We start from the raw sequence: 19,419 nt of genomic DNA, 5'->3' as shown, positions 1-19,419 counted from the left end.
ACTTCCCCAACCAACCTGTGAAATTTTAAGGCATCAGATGACTTATTAGAAGCGCTTTACAACCAACCTGTGAAATTTTAAGGCATCAGATGACTTATTAGAAGCACTTTACAATTTAGTGAGGTCTTTCCCATAAGTTACGTGTAACAACTGGCAGAGACCCCAGAGGCCAACCGTTAGAGTTAAGGCCCTAAGAGGAGGAGCGACTGGCCCAAGGGACTGGTAATCTGGGAATTAGGGGCAGAAGGAGGGCCAGTCCCCAGAAGTCTAGACCTGAGTCTAGTAGTTCCTCCCACACACCTTACTGAAAAGAAGACAGGCAGCCAAATTACCCAGGCTGATGGCTCCTGGTGGGCTGGGTTCCCTTTGGTGCATTCCCATTCTCTAGCCGAGCTGTAAGTCCACACCCAGGTCTGATGGCTGTGCAGGGAGCTGAGCCTCTGTGCCCAGAACCTCGAAGCAGGTGTGTTATGCACAATGAGGCTCAGAGCCTACATAGCTACACAGGTCACCTGCCAGGCTTACTCAAGACCAAGATTCCTGCTACTGTTTTCTCCCTTGGTGTTGCTGTTGCGCCAATGCTTAGCAGCCCATTTTATGAGTTTTTCCTCCCTGGGGCCATCAGACACAAGCTGGAATCATTAGGTAAGGAGGACTTGTCAACAACAGGCGTGTGATCAGCTCAGCTGTCACACAGGGGCTAGGTCATCGCCGGGGGTTCTGCAGGGATCCCCCAACCTGACTGTGGCCCCTTCCCATTGCTCAGGAGGTGTGGCTGGGACAACCAGAGCCCCCAAGAAGCAGAATCAGGGTGTGACAGTCAGGTAAGGAACCCCACAGAATCACACAACCGTGTAAGCAGTGAACTTCAGACGTCCCTCTGGGAGGTCATTCCAATGAGGTTACAGATGTTCAAGTTGATAAAAAACCATCACTATTTATTAAGTCCTCACTATGTGCCAGGCACTGCCCTTGGCACTTTCTGTACACTAGCTCATTTAAATCCCACTGAAGACAGGCCTTGCTCTTCTTATTTTACAGGTGAGAAAACGAGGGATCAGAGAGGCTAAGAATCCTGCTTGAGGTTGCACGGTTATAAGGAGTAGGATGAAGTTCACCTCCTGCCCGGGGTTATCTTTTCCTTGGCCCCTACTCTTGTTCCTATATCATGACACTGTTGAGCATTCTTGTCACACACCGGCCTGTCCCCCTGGCCTGTGAGCTCTGCAGGGGCAGGGGCTCATCTGCAGGATGCTTCCTGGCCTCCCAGAGCCAAGCGTGGGTGTGCACTTGGGGAGGTCTCAGTACATGTTTACTGACTGAGAGAAAGGCCATCTGACCTCAGCTGGGGGGAATGGCCTGCATAGGTGGACTGGGGTCCAACTGAGGGCACCAATCTCATCACCCTAGAGTCGTGCCTCAAAATGGCCACAAATACCACACCCAGAGGTTCATCCACCTGGACTTGGAGCCCACCTCCCCTGCTCAGCTTTCCTCTTTTGTAAATGGCAGCCAACAGCAGCAGTCAGCAGGGTACGGAGCTGTGGGGTTCACTTTGGGGGCACGTGGGCACCTTCATGAGAGCACTTTTCTTGACACCTCAGAACCAACAGTGAGGATCAGCTGAAGGAACTATTTCAAAGTATTTTAGAAAGAGTGACATGTTGACTCCATTAAGGAGTGATTGGCCTGCTAGAGCAAGCGTTAATTCACTTTTGCCTGTTTCTAAAAATGAACATCACCTTCAAATGTAGAACTTTGGTCACTATTGAGACTCCTCAAAGAGATAAGTCTCTGACTCTGAAAGCAACTTCCTAAATAGAGCAACAAATGTAATTTGTGTTAAAGGTGGCCTCGTAGCAACTAGGCTTCTAGGTGACTTTAGGGAGACCAGCACTCATGTGGATGCTTAAGATTTCAGGGACTCGAGCATTGTCCTCATGGTGTAAGCCCACCTCATCTGGCTTTTGGGGAGGCCTCTGAAGCAGACAAAGCAGTCCCCACATCTTGGGGGACTGTCCATTTCTTTTTTCAGAGAATGTTTCCTGCCTGTGTTTCTTAGAGGCTAGGGGAGTGGGCTGACTTAGAGGCCCTCGGGTGGTCTCTCGTGGGGGCCATGTTTCTCCCTGTGATGTTCAATCATGGTGCTGTCATCCCAGTTGTGTAATTGGCAAAGGGACACAGCTGGAGATGAGCTGGACTGGCAGCTGCGTGAGTCCTATGGCAAATTCGCACTGGTACAGAGTCTTTTCATGACGGTTCTGTTCCCTTGGGAAACAGTCTGGGGAGCTGGGCATTAGATGCCAGGGAGCAGTCCTACCATTCATGCAGAATTGGCTGACAATGCGGAAGGAGTATGAGCAATTTTTCCTTCTCCACCTCAGAGCTGTCTTCCCACCGTTAAGCCCTGGGTGGCACAGCCTATCCACACCCCCTCCTACCTTCTGGGTACTTGTAATTGTTGGTGACATCCATGCGAGAGTTGCTGCCCACCGCCTTGGTACTGATATATTTGCCAACGGTGTAAGGGTCTGAGGAATTCTTCTTCGGCCTGCCGGTCCAGGAATCGTAGATCCATGTGATGCGGTCGGCATTAACCTCAGCAAAGACGAAGGGCATGTCGAAGTCCCAGTCCACATTACCCTCTCGGAGAGCGGCGACCGAAGCAGGGCCGCACTGGAACACCCCTGGGGGCCAGGGTGCAGAGGTTGGATACATGCCAAACCCAGGCCCATCTGCAACAGTACATCCCATGGCCTGCTCCTCTGGGGGCCACCCATGACCACCCAACTCCCCTGCCTCTACCCTGCCAAACTCCTTCAACCCCAACAGTCTGCCCCCTTCTTTGGGCACTCAGCAAGACATTCTGGGGCTATTGTTATCTTCTGCAATAGTGCTCTGGTGAGACTCCACCTCCACAGAAGACAGCCCAATCCTGTGTTCTGTGGGTGCATAATTTGTGCTGACCCACTGCCCTCAGTCTGTTTACTAAAGGGGAAAATCTTGCTGTCTTGTGCTCAGGGCTGCCTCTTTTCTACTCTGCAAATCATTCTTCCCAAATCACCCCCCTATTCCTGGAAGACTTTTCTGCATACCCAGCCCACAGGGAAGTCATGCTTCTTTGGGGTCCCAAGCCCTGACCATCATCCCTTCTCGAGCACTCAGCATAGGTAGCTCAGACAGATAGGTAGGTAGGTAGATGGATACATAGAGAGATGGACAGATAGATATATTCATAGATGAATGGATGGATGGATGGATGGATGGATATAGATGTAGATGTAGGTATAGATATACAGATATAGTTTCATTCATGAAGTGCCTAGCTGAAAAAAAGCAAGGTGCAGCAGAATAGAAACAAGAGTATTATTCCATTTGTGTTTACAATGTGTGTTTACACACACACACACACACACACATGCTTTTATGAGCCTGAAACAGTGACTTTCAACCTTTTTTTTTTTTTAACCATGACCTTTAGAAATAAGTAGATTTTATATCATGGCACATATATGACCCTGAATCAAAAATTCCACAGGACAATTCTTTTTCTTAATGACCAATGCACCCTGATACTTTCTTTTCCTTTCCTTTTCCCCACCCCTTTTCATGATATTCTATTTCATTTTTTAAAATGATGGTCACAACCCATTAACTTGATTTTATAGCTGCTAATGGGTTGCAGTGAAAAGGTTGAATAGTGGCCTAGAATATATCTGGAAGGTTACCCTCCTCACACCCAAGTTCCCCAAATCTAACGTTCATTGCTTCTGGTAGAGACGCTGCAGTTGGGGAAGAGAGTAAGACTTCATTTTCATTGTAAGTCCTTTTAGAATGATTTGAATTTTTTTTGAACCATGTGCCTATATGACCTTTATGATTTTTTTTTTAAGTTTGAAAGAAACAACTGAAAATGAGGGTAACGGACAAGAATGCTCTGGAGGTCAGGGCAGGGAAGGAGAAAGGTTCCTGGAGAGCCTGAGACCCAAGCTCTGATGGGAGTGTGGCCAGAGGTGGGAGCACAGGAATGGGGCCGGGCCAGCCTGCGTGAAGGAGAGCTCGGCCTGGCAGGGGACACATGTGAAGGTGAGAGAGGTGATGGGGGCCGTGATCACGGAGGTCTGGAACTGAGCCAGGGAATTTGGGTTAAGTCCCAAAGCGATGGGGAACTGGAAGGTTTCTGTGCTGGGAGGGATGGGCTACCAGAGGTGGTGCAGGAGAATCATGGTTGGCAGGGGACGGCTCCTTTCCCTTGCCGCAGGGCATGTGCCAGGGCCTCTGCAGCAGCCATGTGAGTGCAGGTATGGCAGTCATTTTAATAGCAGCCTGAACCAAGAAAATTAAGAGGGAAATCTACTTTCAAAATATTTTTGTTTTAATCCCTCCTTTCCCTCTGGAGGTAGAGAGGATTTGGGTGACCTTGCTGTGCCGCTGTCCACCACTATAAAGAATCAAGAGGTCATGACTTAGAGCCAAACCCAGAGAAGGGGGCTGTCAGAGGGTTGCTTACCTTGGCTCTTTTCCTGGGGGGTGGCGTCCAGAACCTGCCATCCACTGTATGATGGGCTTAGGTCAGTCCGTGTAAACCAGGCTTCATTCCAGACATGGAAATTCCTGCAGACAGAATCACAGACTACAGAGTTTGGCCAAGGCCACACGGCAGAGGAGTGGCAAAACACCACATCTCTGATCTGACAGTGCAGCACCCTGATACTCATCAAGTGAGTTTACTCTGTTCCAGATATTGTGCTAGACCTTGGCAAGCATTGTCGCACTTAAATTCTCACAGCACTGTTAAATGGGTACTATTTTTATGCACATCTCTTAAAAGGGGAAACTGAGGCTCAGAGAAGTCAAGCAGCTAACAATGGCAGAGTCAAAGTTTGGACCCAGGTATGCCTAACTCCAAAATCTAGGTCCTTGACCACTATGTTCTACTGCCTTTCTGAGGAGCAGAACAGATCTAGGTTAGAGCCAGAATCCAGCAAGCAAACCCACACAGCTTTCTCCTATGCATCCTGTTGGGGTACACTACTGTATTTCATGTGGGATGAAAATGAATGGGTCTGCAGCAAGAGTGCCAGGTCTGGCTAAGAGCCACAAAGCCCTCGGGCTGAGGTCCGGATTGACGAATGACATATACCAGTCTTAAAATGTTCTTCATCAGTGGCAGCCCCTTGTCTCCCAATCTATATGTCTCAGTCATTTGTCCCCTCCCTCAGCAGGTATAACCAGTTAGCCGAAGCTATATACATTCTTGATTCTGCCCTCTAGTCTCCCCCTCTCCAATCCCACAGCAACTACATAAACATTGGCTTGGCAGTTTTGGGTCCAACTTAGAAGAAAATGTAAGTAAGTCTGACATAAATTCAAGTTCTATCCAACTTGAAAAAAATTTTGTTATACTCATGAGTTGGAGAAGATAGTTTTAAGCAGAGAACCAACTTCTGAATGATAAATGTGACTAGGTAAAAATATTAAACTCGCATATATCAAATAAACAAAGAAACAAACTATAGTTCTGTTTCCAGCATGGTAATAAGCTCATAAGAGACAGTCCTTTCTGCAGAAAACAATAAACTGGGGAAAAAAATACAAAAGACAGCTGAGAGTAAACAAAGCAGGAGGATTTGGGGAGGGTGTCAAAACTTTTAGGAAGGGGCCAGCATGCGGCAAGTTGTACTTTGGTGCCCTTGCCCCTAAGGACAACTTGCCCCTAAGGACAACTGCTACCTGCAGTTGAGGTAAAGTTCAGGGCAGTAAAAACTCCAACAGACAGCCTACATCTTTCTGACCTGGGGAGATAAGAAACTGAGCCTGGGTTAACCAGGGTTGCTAGAGATTGAAGGGGAAGTCTTAGAAAGGAAAGAATCAGAAAGGGGGACCCAGATTTGTATATAAACTCTGCCTAAGCTTCTGGGTGACCTCTGAGCTAGGCATATATGAAGCAAACTACAAGTAGTCCAGCTAAAAATTTTAAAAATGAACTGAAACTTGGGCTGCTGCCCACCATAGGTGAGATAGAATTTGCAGTTTGAGTCTACCTCAGGTAGACTGCTAAGACAAAATGTAGAATCAAGAAGAAGTCAATGTCCAGGATGCAATCCAAAATTACTCAACATACAAAGAACCAGAAAAATGTAGCTTGTCCTCAAGGTAAAAGACAATCAACAGGGACTAACCCTTAGATAATCCAGGTGTTGGAATTATTGCATAAAGACTTTAAAGCTGTTATGATAACTATTCTCAGTGTAATAAAGGAAAATATGATCATAACAAATGAAAAGAGGGGGCCTCTTAGCAGCAAAATAGAAAGTATTAAAAAAAAGAACCAAATGGAAAATTTTAACTGGGAAAAAGACCAATATCTGAAATTAAATAATTCAATGGATGGCTTACTAGCAGAATAGAGAAAACAGAGGGAAGAGTCAGCAAACTTGAAGACAGATCAGTAGAAATTATCCAATTTGAAGAAGAGAGAAAAAAGGGTTAAAAAAATCAATTAAGCAGGGAAAATATATGCAACATGTATACTAGATGGAGATTTACTATAATGAATATTATAAAGTACTTACAAATCAATAAGACACAAAAGACCACCTAGAGGGGTGGGATAGGGAGGGTGGGAGGGAGACGCAAGAGGGAGGAGATATGAGGATATATGTACATGTATAGTTGATTCACTTTGTTATAAAGCAGAAACTAAGACACCATTGTAAAGCAGTTATACTCCAATAAAGATGTTTAAAAAAAGACAAAAAAAGGAAGTCAAACATGCCAATAATCGACAATGAGCAGGCAATTTTCATAAGCAACACAAATGATCACTGAACATATGAAAATAGTTTTAACTTCACCACCATTAAAAGAAAATTAAAATGACAAAGAAATACCATTACAATTATTAGACTGACAAAGATGAAAGCATAGGATGATACACATTGTTGTGTGATACTCATCATTGTGTGGGAAAACAAGCATTGTTATACACTGCTGGTGGGAGTTTAAATTGGTATGACATTTGTGAAGGGCAATTTGGCAATGAGTTTAAAATACCTTTAAAAATCTATATACTCACTGAGTCAGTAGTTCGACTTCTAGGAATTTCTCCTATAAAAACCCTCACATTAGTGCACATAGATGTACATGGAAAGATGTTCACTGAAGCATTGTTTGTAATAGCAAAAATAATGGAGGAAAAATTTATCAGTAAGGAATTGGTCAGACAAATTGTGGCACAGCCATGCAGGAGAATATTGTGCAGTTGTCCAAAAGAATGAGGAAAATCAATCTAACACTGACATAGAAGATGTCTAACTTATATGACCAAGTAAGAAAAACAAATTACAAAATAGTGTGTACATGTATAAGCTTATAAAAATGTATACTAATATGATAAAACTATTTCGATTTAGAAAATTATACATTAAAAAAAGCAGTGAAAGTTAGTCCCCCATAATTCTATTATCTAAGATAACCACAGTTTAAATAATAGTTTAGTGTATATGTTGTGCACATGGACAGATTTTGGTGCATATGAACTAAGTTGCACGTTATTTATTTCTGTAATGTTTTCATATTCTATAATGAAAATTACTTATTACTTCTGTAATTCTATAATTACAAAATAAATAGATATTTAAAAATATGTATATTATATAAATACTAATAGCTAATACAGTTGTGTCAACACAGAATATTATTAAGTTTTCTAACTGTCTTATATATTAACTCATTTAATCTTCACAATGCTCATATAAGATAGGAATAATTATTATCTCCTTTGACAGTTCTAGAAACTGAGGCACAGAGAAGAAGTTAAGTGACTTGTTCAAAGTCTCAAAGTGAGTAAATAGGCAGAGTGGGATTTTTAACCCAGGCAGAGGGCTGCAGGGTCCATGCTTTTAACTACTAAACTATACTGTCCCTCTAAATTTTAATTTATTGACAAGAAAGATATTAAAAATTATAAAATAGACTATTTAACTTGGTTCCAGTTGGGTAATTAACACTCAATGCACATAAACAGAATGAAATGTCTGGAAGGATCTATCTCAAAATGTTGTTAGTGTTTTTCTTTGGGTAGCTATATTACTATTACTCTCACTAATTTATTTTTTTATTGTTTTATAATCAGGAAAAGATTGTTTATGTTTTGCATGTTGTAAAATGAAATCTGCAAGGCTTCCTATGGGGACCAGATTGGGAGTTCTACACTATACAGTTGTCAGAAGGAGTTAGAAGTGCACCCTAAGTACTGATGAGGTGCACTGTGACCCTGCTACATCCTTCAGAGAACAAGGGGAGAGCTACAAAGTCAGCTCCAAAACAAGACAGAAGGAATAAGGCCATAAGAGGTAAACAAACAGACAATGATAAATAATACCAACCAATGATATGAGTAGGAAGAACACATACTCTCACTACTGTAAAGAAACATAGGTCAGACTCCCTCTTGCCAGAACACCAGAATCACAACTAGCTGCTGGACAATCATTGACAGGAAGACACTGGAACTCACCAAAAAATACACCCCACATCCAAAGACAAAGGAGAAGCCACAATGAGATGGTAGGAGGGGCGCAATCACAGTAATATCAAATCCCATAAATGGTGGGTGGGTGACTCACAGACTGGTGAACACTTATACCACAGAAGTCCACCCACTGGAGTGAAGGTTCTGAGCCCCATGTCAGGCTTCCCAACCTGGGGGTCCAGCAACATGAGGAGGAATTCCTAGAGAATCAGACTTTGAAGCCAAGTAGGAATTGATTGCAGGACTTCAACAGGACTGGGGGAAACAGAGACTCCACTCTTGGAGGGCACACACAAAGTAGTGTGCATATTGGGACCCAGGGGAAGGAGCAGTGACCCCAGGGGAGACGAAACCAGACCTACCTGCTAGTGTTGGAGGGTCCCCAGCAGAGGTGGGGGGTGGCTCTGTTTCACCATGGGGACAAGGACACTGGCAAGAGAAGTTCTGGGAAGAACTCCTTGGCGTGAGCCCTCCCAGAGTCTGTCATTAGCCCCAACAAAGAGCCCAGGTAGGCTCCAGTGTTGGGTGGCCTCAGGCCAAACAACCAACAGGGAGGGAACCCAGCCCCACCCATCAACACTCAGGTGGATTAAAGTTTTACTGAGCTCTGCCCACCAGAGCAACAGTCAGCTCTACCCACCACCAGTCCCTCCCATCAAGCCTCTTAGATAGCCTCATCCACCAGAGGGCAGACAGCAGAAGCAAGAACTACAGTCCTGCAGCCTGTGGAACAAAAACCACATTCACAGAAAGATAAACAAGATGAAAAGGCAGAGGGCTATATACCAGATGAAGGAACAAGATAAAACCCCAGAAAAACAACTAAATGAAGTGGAGATAGGCAACCTTCAAGAAAAAGAAATCAGAATAATGATAGTGAAAATGATCCAGGACCTTGGAAAAAGAATGGAGGCAAAGATCGAGAAGATGCAAGAAATGCTTAACAAAGACCTAGAAGAATTAAAGAACAAAGAAACAGAGATGAACAATGAAATAACTGAAACGAAAACTACACTAGAAGGAATCAATAGCAGAATAACTGAGGCAGAAGAACGGATAAGTGACCTGCAACACAGAATGGTGGAATTCACTGCTGTGGAAGAGACTAAAGAAAAAAGAATGAAAAGAAACGAAGACAGTCTAAGAGACCTCTGGGACAACATTAAGCACAACAACATTCGCATTGTAGGGGTCCCAGAAGGAGAAGAGAGAGAGAAAGGACCAGAGAAAATATTTGAAGAGATTATATTCGAAAACGTCCCTAACATGGGAAAGGAAATAGCCACTCAAGTCCAGGAAGCTCAGCGAGTCCCATACAGGATAAACCCAAGGAGAAACACACCGAGAAACATAGTAATCAAATTGGCAAAAATTAAAGACAAAGAAAAATTATTGAAAGCAAAAAGGGAAAAATGACAGAAAACATACAAGGGAACTCCCATAAGGTTAGCAACTGATTTCTCAGCAGAAACTCTACAAGCCAGAAGGGAGTGGCATGATATACTTAAAGTGATGAAAGGGAAGAACCTACAACCAAGATTACTCTACCCAGCAAGGATCTCATTCAGATTCGATGGAGAAATCAAAAGCTTTACAGACAAGCAAAAGCTAAGAGAATTCAGCACCACCAAACCAGCTCTACAACAAATGCTAAAGGAACTTCTCTAAGTGGGAAATACAAGAGAAGAAAACGACCTACAAAAACAAACCCAAAACAATGAAAAACATGGTCATAGGAACATACATATCGATAATTGCCTTAAATGTGAATGGATTAAATGCTCCAACCAAAAGACACAGGCTTGCTGAACGGATACAAACACAAGACCCATATATATGCTGTCTACAAGAGCCCCACTTCAGACCTAAGGACACATACAGACTGAAAGTGAGGGGATGGAAAAAGATATCCCATGCAAAAGGAAATCAAAGAAAGCTGGAGTAGCTATACTCATATCAGATAAAATAGACTTTAAAATAACGAATGTTACAAGAGACAAGGAAGGACACTACATAATGATCAAGGGATGAATCCAAGAAGAAGATATAACAATTATAAATATATATGCACCCAACATAGGAGCACCTCAATACATAAGGCAACTGCTAACAGCTATAAAAGAGGAAATCAACAGTAACACAATAATAGTGGGGGACTTTAACACCTCACTTACACCAATGGACAGATCAATGAACATGAAAATAAATAAGGAAACAGAAGCTTTAAATGACACAAGAGACCAGATAGATTTAATTGATATTTATGGGACATTCCATGCCAAAACAGCAGATTACACTTTCTTCTCAAGTGCGCACAAAACATTCTCCAGGATAGATCACATCTTGGGTCACAAATCAAGTCTCAGTAAATTTAAGAAAATTGAAATCATATCAAGCACCTATTTGACCACAACACTATGAGATCAGAAATGAATTACAGGGAAGAAAATGTAAAAAACACAAACACACATGGAGGCTAAACAATACGTTACTAAATAACCAAGAGATCACTGAAGAAATCAAAGAGGAAATAAAAAAATACCTAGAGACAAATGACAATGAAAACACAACGATCCAAAACCTGGGGAATGCAGCAAAAGCAGTTCTAAGAGGGAAGTTTATAGCTATACAAGCCTACCTCAAGAAACAAGAAAAATCTCAAATAAAGAATCTAACCTTACACCTAAAGGAACCAGAGAAAGAAGAACAAAAACAAAACCCAGAGTTAGCAGAAGGAAAGAAATCATAAAGATCAGAGCAGAAATAAATGAAATAGACACAAAGAAAACAGTAGCAAAGATCAATAAAACTAAAAGCTGGTTCTTTGAGAAGATAAACAAAATTGATAATCCATTAGCCAGACTCTTCAAGAAAAAGAGGGAGAGGACTCAAATCAATAAAATTAGAAATGAAAAAGAAGTTACAACACACCTCAGAAATACAACACATCCTAAGAGACTACTACAAGAAACTCTATGCCAATAAAATGGACAACCTGGAAGAAATGGACAAATTCTTAGAAAGGTATAACCTTTCAAGACTGAACCAGGAAGAAACAGAAAATATGAACAGACCAATCACAAGTAATGAAATTGAAACTGTGATTAAAAATCTTCCAACAAACAAAAGTCCAGGACCAGATGGCTTCACAGGTGAATTCTATCAAACATTTCGAGAAGAGCTAACACGCATCCTTCTCAAACTCTTCCAAAAAATTGTGGAGGAAGGAACACTCCCAAACCCATTCTATGAGGCCAGCATCACCCTGATACTAAAACCAGACAAAAATACTACAAAAAAAGAAAATTATAGACCAATATCACTGATGAATATAGATGCAAAAATCCTCAACAAAATACTAGCAAACAGAATCCAACAACACATTAAAAGGATCATACACCACGATCAAATGGGATTTATCTCAGGGATGCAAGGATTCTTCAATATACACATATGAATCAATGTGATACACCATATTAATAAATTGAAGTATAAAACCCATATGATCATCTCATTAGATGCAGAAAAAGCTTTTGACAAAATTCAACACCCATTTATGATAAAAACTCTCCAGAAAGTGGGCATAGAGGGAAACTACCTCAACATAATAAAGGCCATATATGACAAACCCACAGCAAACATCATTCTCAATGGTGAAAAACTGAAAGCATTTCCTCTAAGATCAGGAACAAGACAAGGATGTTCACTCTCATCAGTATTTTTCAACACAGTTTTGGAAGTCCTAGCCACGGCATTCAGGGAAGAAAAAGAAATAAAAAGAATACAAATTGGAAAAGAAGAAGTAAAACTGTCACTGTTTGCAGATGACATGATATTATACATAGAGAATCTTAAAAATGCCACCAGAAAACTACTAGAGCTAATCAATGAATTTGGTAAAGTTGCAGGATACAAAATTAATGCACAGATATCTCTTACATTCCTATACATGAAAGATGAAATATCTGAAAGAGAAATTAAAGAAACACTCCCATTTACCATTGCAAAAAAAAGAATAAACTACCTAGGAATAAACCTACCTAGGGAGACAAAAGACCTGTATGCAGAAAACTATAAGACCCTGATGAAAGAAATTAAAGATGATACCAACAGATGGAGAGATATACCATGTTCTTGGATTGGAAGAATCAATATGGTGAGAATGACTATACTACCCAAAGCAATCTACAGATTCAATGCAATCCCTATCAAATTACCAATGGCATTTTTTATGGAACTAGAACAAATCATCTTAAAATTTATATGGAGACACAAAAGACCCCGAGTAGCCAAAGCAGTCTTGAGGGAAAAAAATGGAGCTGGAGGAATCAGACTCCCTCACTTCAGACTATACTACAAAGCTACAGTAATCAAGACAATATAGTACTGGCACAAAAACAGAAACATAGATCAATGGAAGAAGATAGAAAGCCCAGAGATAAACCCACACACCTATGGTCAACTAATCTATGACAAAGGAGACAAAGATATACAATGGAGAAAAGAGAGTCTCTTCAATAAGTGGTGCTGGGAAAACTGGACAGCTACATGTAAAAGAATGAAATTAGAACACTCCCTAACACCATACACAAAAATAAACTCAAAATGGATTCGAGACCTAAATATAAGACTGGATACTATAAAACTCTTAGAGGAAAACATAGGAAGGACACTCTTTGACATAAATCACAGCAAGATCTTTTTTGATCCACCTCCTAGAGTAATGGAAATAAAAACAATACTAGAGAAATGGGACCTAATGACACTTCAAAGCTTTTCACCGCAAAGGAAACCATAAACAAGATGAAAAGACAACCCTCAGAATGGGAGAAAATATTTGCAAATGAATCAATGGACAAAAGATTAATCTCCAAAATATATAAACAGCTCATGCAGCTCAATATTAAAAAAACAAACAACCCAATCAAAAAATGAGCAGAAGACCTAAATAGACATTTCTCCAAAGAAGACATACAGATGGCCAAGAAGCACATGAAAAGATGCTCAACATCACTAACTATTAGAGAAATGCAAATCAAAACTACAATGAGGTATCACCTCACACCAGTTAGAATGGGCTTCATTAGAAAATCTACAAACAACAAATGCTGGAGAGGGTGTGGAGAAAAGGGAACCCTCTTGCACTGTTGGTGGGAATGTAAATTGATACAGCCACTATGGAGAACAGTATGGAGGTTCCTTAAAAAACTAAAAATAGAATTACCGTATGATCCAGCAATCCCACTACTGAGCATATACCCAGAGAAAACCATAATTCCAAAAGACACATGCACCCTAATATTCATTGCAGCACTATTTACAATAGCCAGGTCATGGAAGCAACCTAAATGCCCCTCGACAGAAGAATGGATAAAGAAGATGTGGTACATATATACAATGGAATATTTCTCAGCCATAAAAAGGAACGAAATTGAGTCATTTGTTGAGACGTGGATGGACCTAGAGACTGTCATACAGAGTGAAGTAAGTCAGAAAGAGAAAAACAAATATCGTATATTAATGCATGTATGTTGAACCTAGAAAAATGGTACAGATGAACCGGTTTGCAGGGCAGAAGTTGAGACATAGATGTAGAGAACAAACGTATGGACACCAAGGGGGGAAAATCGCAGTGGGGTGGGGATGGTGGTGTGCTGAATTGGGCGATTGGGATTGACATGTATACACTGATGTGTATAAAATTGATGACTAATAAGAACCTGCAGTATAAAAAAACAAACAAAGAAAGAAAAAAAACACAACTAATACTAAACTTTCTTTGGGTCATTTGTATGGAAATATGTTAACATAAATGTTTCAGGCATTGCATGAAATTTCTATAAATCTTATATGTTCTGGTATAATGTTATAAGTCATAATTCTAGTTATTACTTTAAAATGTATATCTCAGAAATAACTAAATTTCCTTGTCAATTGCATTATTATTAACTTTCATCAAATCTTTAACCGTGGTCATTTTTAAGTCTTTTGTCATTTACAGACAGTTCTGGGTGTATTCTGATGCTTTTGCAAAAACGTTCCTATAAAAGGGTTTCATTTTCAAGGAATTCATGGAAAAGACTCAGACAAGTACAGGTTTCTGGTAACTGACTATACTGCTGAACTGAATGAATAAGCATTTTCAGAACTATAATGGAAAACTGATGAATTCATAAAAGTGCTAACAAAAGATCAAGATGAAAAAAAATTACATGGGACTGAGTGAACTGATGAGGATGATTATAATTTTGGTGACTTTCAGTTTGAATAAAAAAAAAATCCCACAAGGACTCAGAGACAAAAAATATACAAATCAATTTTCACTGCAAAGTAAAGGAGCTGTTACAGTGGAGGATTACTGGACTGAATGTCAATATTATGACATAGTATGAGTGTGTTTCATGTTTGGCAATTGCAATCATTGTTGCTTTTGTTATGGTCATCCATTTACAATGCTTGGTATCAGTTTATTTATCTCTTATAAAAATAAAATACAGTGTATGTGTGTGAAAAAAAAAGAATGTTTAGTGCATCTTTAGCAGGGGGTGGGGTGGGGGGGATGAATTGGGAGACTGAGATTGACATATATACACTAACATGTATAAAATAGATAACTAATAAGAACCTGCTGTATAAAAAAAAAAAAAAAAAAAAAAAAGAAACATAGGTCATTACAAAATTTCTGGAAGGCTACAGCACTAGATGATTTTAAAATGTACATTCCCTTTAACCCAGAATATACCATTACTAGGAATCTTTCTTATGGGACTAATCACAGACGTGCTCAAGATTTACATATAACAATGCTCGTTACTGTGTTATTTACAGTAGGAAAAAAAGGGGATAGGTAACACAGGGAATAGAAGATAGTTTATAGCAGGAAAAGAGATAATGGTTTAACCATTCAATGGAATATGATACTTTAAAATCTTTTTTTTGAAGATTATTTAATGACATTGTGAAAATGTTCATAATATCATGTTTAGTCAAAAACACATGATTTAAAACTATGAAGTGGTTGGTTTCCAGGTGTGGTGAAAAGTAGGATGTGTCTATCATATGCTCCATCTTTTACCCATGTCTTTGTAAAATGTATGATCCCAATTCTATAAAAACAACAACTAATAAAGAAAAGATTTGATAGAAAACTAGCTTCTTTACATATTTCTGAGATTTCCTATAATTGTGAAAAAAAAAGTCATCATAAAAATTATCTCCAGGCAGCCCCACAAAATGCCTTTTTGAATGGGTCCTTAAGATCAGTTAAAATTCACCCAGGAGAAAGCAGGAGGAGTGTGGGAAGATGACACTGGAAGGGTGAAAGGAGAAAGAGAGGATGAGGAAACAGGGAGAACACCACGTTTCACATTCATCTCATTCCTGGCAGAGAGCCCTAGATAAGGGCGGGTTGGTTAAGATAGATTGGTAAGTAGCTATGTTTGAATAGTTATTTGCAAGGCAGGAATTTAAGACAAAGCAGATAACAAGTTCATCCTGGTCCCTCCATCATTGAAAGCCAGCACTTTGCTCACAGCTACTTGGGAGGTATGTGTCTTTCAAATGCACCATCAGGTTTGTTCCTGGTTGTGTGCCACAGTCTTTCCCACCTCCCAGCCTTGGGCTCTGCTCCTGTCTTGAGTGTTTCAGGAGTAGGAGTTTAGGAAAAGGAGAGACTGAGGCATTTATTTAAAAAGATGCAGATTCCCGCCCCTCCCAGCTCCCTCCACTCAAATCAGTTCTAATGCTACCTTCGAAGTTTATAAACCACCGCCCCTAGAGACAGCAACTGAGTTATGCTTACCTTTGAATTCACAGGGTCAGGAGACCCTCTCTAGAAAGTGACCCAAATCCCTACCCATTTTGCCTATTTGTCCTTCCAAATGCAGTTCAGATACCACCTCCTTCAGAAAATCTTTTCCTAACATACTCAGAGGGTGCCAACCTTACCTCTGTGCTATCTCTGCACCTTGCATGATTCAGTTATTTGACTTCTGCTCAGTAATCACCCAGCTTCTCATGCAGCTAGGAACTCCTCTAGCGAGATTCCTGTATCTCACTTCTCTTGCTGCTCTGTGCCCAGTGCAGGGTCTGGCATGCAGTACTTACATCATGCTCACTGAATTGAATTGTTCTGGATCCTGGACACTCTTGCAGCCTTGGTTTCCTTGCTGTGGGTCTGAGCAAGCTGCTCCAGGTACATTGGGGACTAGCTAAGTATTAATGGAGGCTGGTGGCCATGGAGAGATGCATTAGGAGCCAGGGCTCGAGTGGGGGGTATGGGTTCTGACAGCTCTTCTCCAGAACTGACCGACTCCACCTCCCTGACCACAGGGCCGGGAAATCTCCATCTGCCTTCCACCTCGGAGCTCTATAAAAGGCTACAAATAGAGTCAAGTCTGTGACTCGAGAAACCGGGGAATCAAGTTGAATGAAATAAGAAAAGGAGCCAGAAATGTCAAGATAAAGATAACCTTGGCTTGGGCTTCCCAGGTGGCGCAGTGGTTGAGAGTCCGCCTGTCAAGGCAGGGGACACGGGTTCGTGCCCCGGTCCAGGAAGATCCCACATGCCGTGGAGCGGCTGGGCCCGTGAGCCATGGCCGCTGAGCCTGCGCATCCGGAGCCTGTGCTCCGCAACGGGAGAGGCCACAACAGTGAGAGGCCCACATACCGCAAAAAAAAAAAAAAAAAAAGATAACCTTGGCCGAACTGTTCCAAATCATTTGGTTGCAGGTCTCAGAAACTTCCTTTATAGTGGCGTAGAAGGGAACCATATTAAAGAAGCTTCCCCCAGAGTGTCCTGACTCCGACGAAGTGAAAACTCCAGAGCCTTGTGCCTTTTAAGTCCAACCACTGTCATGAGCAGAATGACTTAGAAGAAAATGGACCCCACTGGATGCTGTAATGTGATTCAAAGAAAGATCTAGAAGAAAATTTTGAGGTCCCCGACCTAGCCCTTCATTTTACAGATGGGAAACTATGGTACAGAAAAGTTAAGGAATTTACGTAAAGTTAGACATTTACTTAGAGCGTCCGAATGTCTCCAGCCGTTTACCGGCGCTTCTCCCTGGGCCTCTGTTTTCTCATTTATGAAATGAGTAGGTCTCTCTCTAAGATCCCTTCCAGCTCTAATGTTCTTCGACTGGGGAGAGTCATGTTGACAGACACCTAGGTCCACCTCCAACTTGGATGCTATTTCAGTTTGACTTTGGGCAAATTGTTTCTCCCCACTGAGCTCCTGAGACAGCATCTAGTATCGTAGAAAAGTTGCATTTGCTGCCTAAGTGTGAAACTTAGAACCCAGCTTTTCCACCTGGTTGGTGTCCAGCCACTCCTTTTCTGGAAAATCTCCAAGTAAGCGGTCTGAATTCTCAAACATTCTCAGTCAGGAATAGTGATAACATTCTTTGGCATCTCTCTGGTGCTTCATAGTTTACAAAGCCCCCTGGGTTCAAATCCCAGCTCCACCATTTTCTAGTTACCTGCCCTTGGGTGAATGACTCTGTGTCTCAGGTTCCTTAACTGTAAAATGGGTTGTTCATAATAATGCCTACTTCACTGTTTCTGAAGAGTACATGCAAGCACTCAGAACATTACCTGGAACACAACAATTGCTCAGCAAATTATTAGTTGCTGCTGTTATTATTAAGCACTTTCAGATGCCTAACCTCACTTGATCCTTACATTCTATTACTTTAAGCAAATCTGGACAAGGTTCTAAAAGCTTTTAACATTTGCAACATACAAAGATTCAGTTGGAAGGATTTCTGTTCAAACCCAAACTGTCCTTTTAATAATATGTTAGTAATTCCACTCCATGCAGAAAATGACTCATGGGATAGCTCCCCCACTACCCACAGTGGGAACCATGTTGAAGGGATGTGATAGCTCCCTTGGGTGAGGTAGCTCTTACATAAAAAGTGGGGCAAGCTGAAGCTGCAGAGAATAAAAAAATGAAAGAGACTTAAGTGAACATCTAGTTTCAGGCCAACTTTTATATTTCACTGCTGGGGAAACTGGGGACCAGAAACACGAAGCGGCTTTCACAAGTTCTAGAGCCAGATGGTAGTGGGGCTGGAACTAGGGCTCAGGACTCCCTGTCCGCACACCACCCACTGCTGGTTCCCCACCCACAGCTGGTAGGGAGGAGGATGGGGAGGGACTCACAGGTCTCACTGCTTTCTGAGGACAGTTCTGATGAGGGGGGATGAGACTCCCAGGAAAAATCACAGCTTTAGGGCCCAATACCCTGCAATGAGGCCAACAGAAATGACAGTGGAGACACCCTGGAATGTCTCCACAGGCCCGGACTTGCCCCAAGGTGATTATATTTGGAATGAATTATGAAGCTAATGTGGAGTGGTAACATGAACCAGGAACCAAGAGATCTCAGGACTAATTACAAATTCAGCTTAAAGGCCCCACCTTCCTGTTCCCAGGAAGTCTTCCTTGATGGCTCCCTCCCTGAGTTCCCACAGTGCTTACTGTCTGAATCACGCACCTGGCATACCCCACACCATCCCACATTGCTAAATAGCTTCTACTAATGGCCTCCCCACTCCTTATCTCCTAGCAGCACCAGATATGCTCTCAGTGGAGGGACTGAGTCTTAAGCATTCTGGTCTCTCTGCAGTTGCTAGTGTGCAGGATGATCACAGAAGGGCTACGCCAAAGGGGACCTCCTCTTCCCCAAATCAGTCATTTGTTGAACCAAGCGTCTCCTTTTGTGAAGGAAACCAAAGTCAGGAATGGCATTGCCCCAAGGATCAGAACAGGTTACAATGGGATTTTGGACACAGTAACAAAAGAAAAAAACAGGGAGAAGAAAAGACCTTCATTTATGAGAAGCTGGAAAAAAAACCTCTCTATAAGTAGCCGTGCCACTA

The 19,419-nt window shown here is 41.6% G+C and overlaps 1 protein-coding gene across 1 annotated transcript in view; it reads right to left on the bottom strand.

Annotated features, from left to right (window-relative positions):
• The window catches only part of TGM3 (transglutaminase 3), a 47,810-nt gene that overhangs the window by 8,222 nt on the left and 20,169 nt on the right, over positions 1–19,419 (bottom strand). Inside the window, exons 8-9 of the mRNA XM_079718397.1 lie at positions 4,511–4,614; positions 2,442–2,687 (exon numbers count right to left, since the gene is read on the bottom strand). Of these exons, the coding sequence (XP_079574523.1) occupies positions 2,442–2,687; positions 4,511–4,614 (350 nt within the window). The remainder of the gene's footprint in view (positions 1–2,441; positions 2,688–4,510; positions 4,615–19,419) is intronic.

This window comes from Hyperoodon ampullatus (genome assembly GCF_949752795.1).
Source record: "Hyperoodon ampullatus genome assembly, chromosome: 14".
NCBI classification, from domain to species: domain Eukaryota; kingdom Metazoa; phylum Chordata; class Mammalia; order Artiodactyla; family Ziphiidae; genus Hyperoodon; species Hyperoodon ampullatus.
This window is presented reverse-complemented; position numbering and strand designations above follow the sequence as displayed.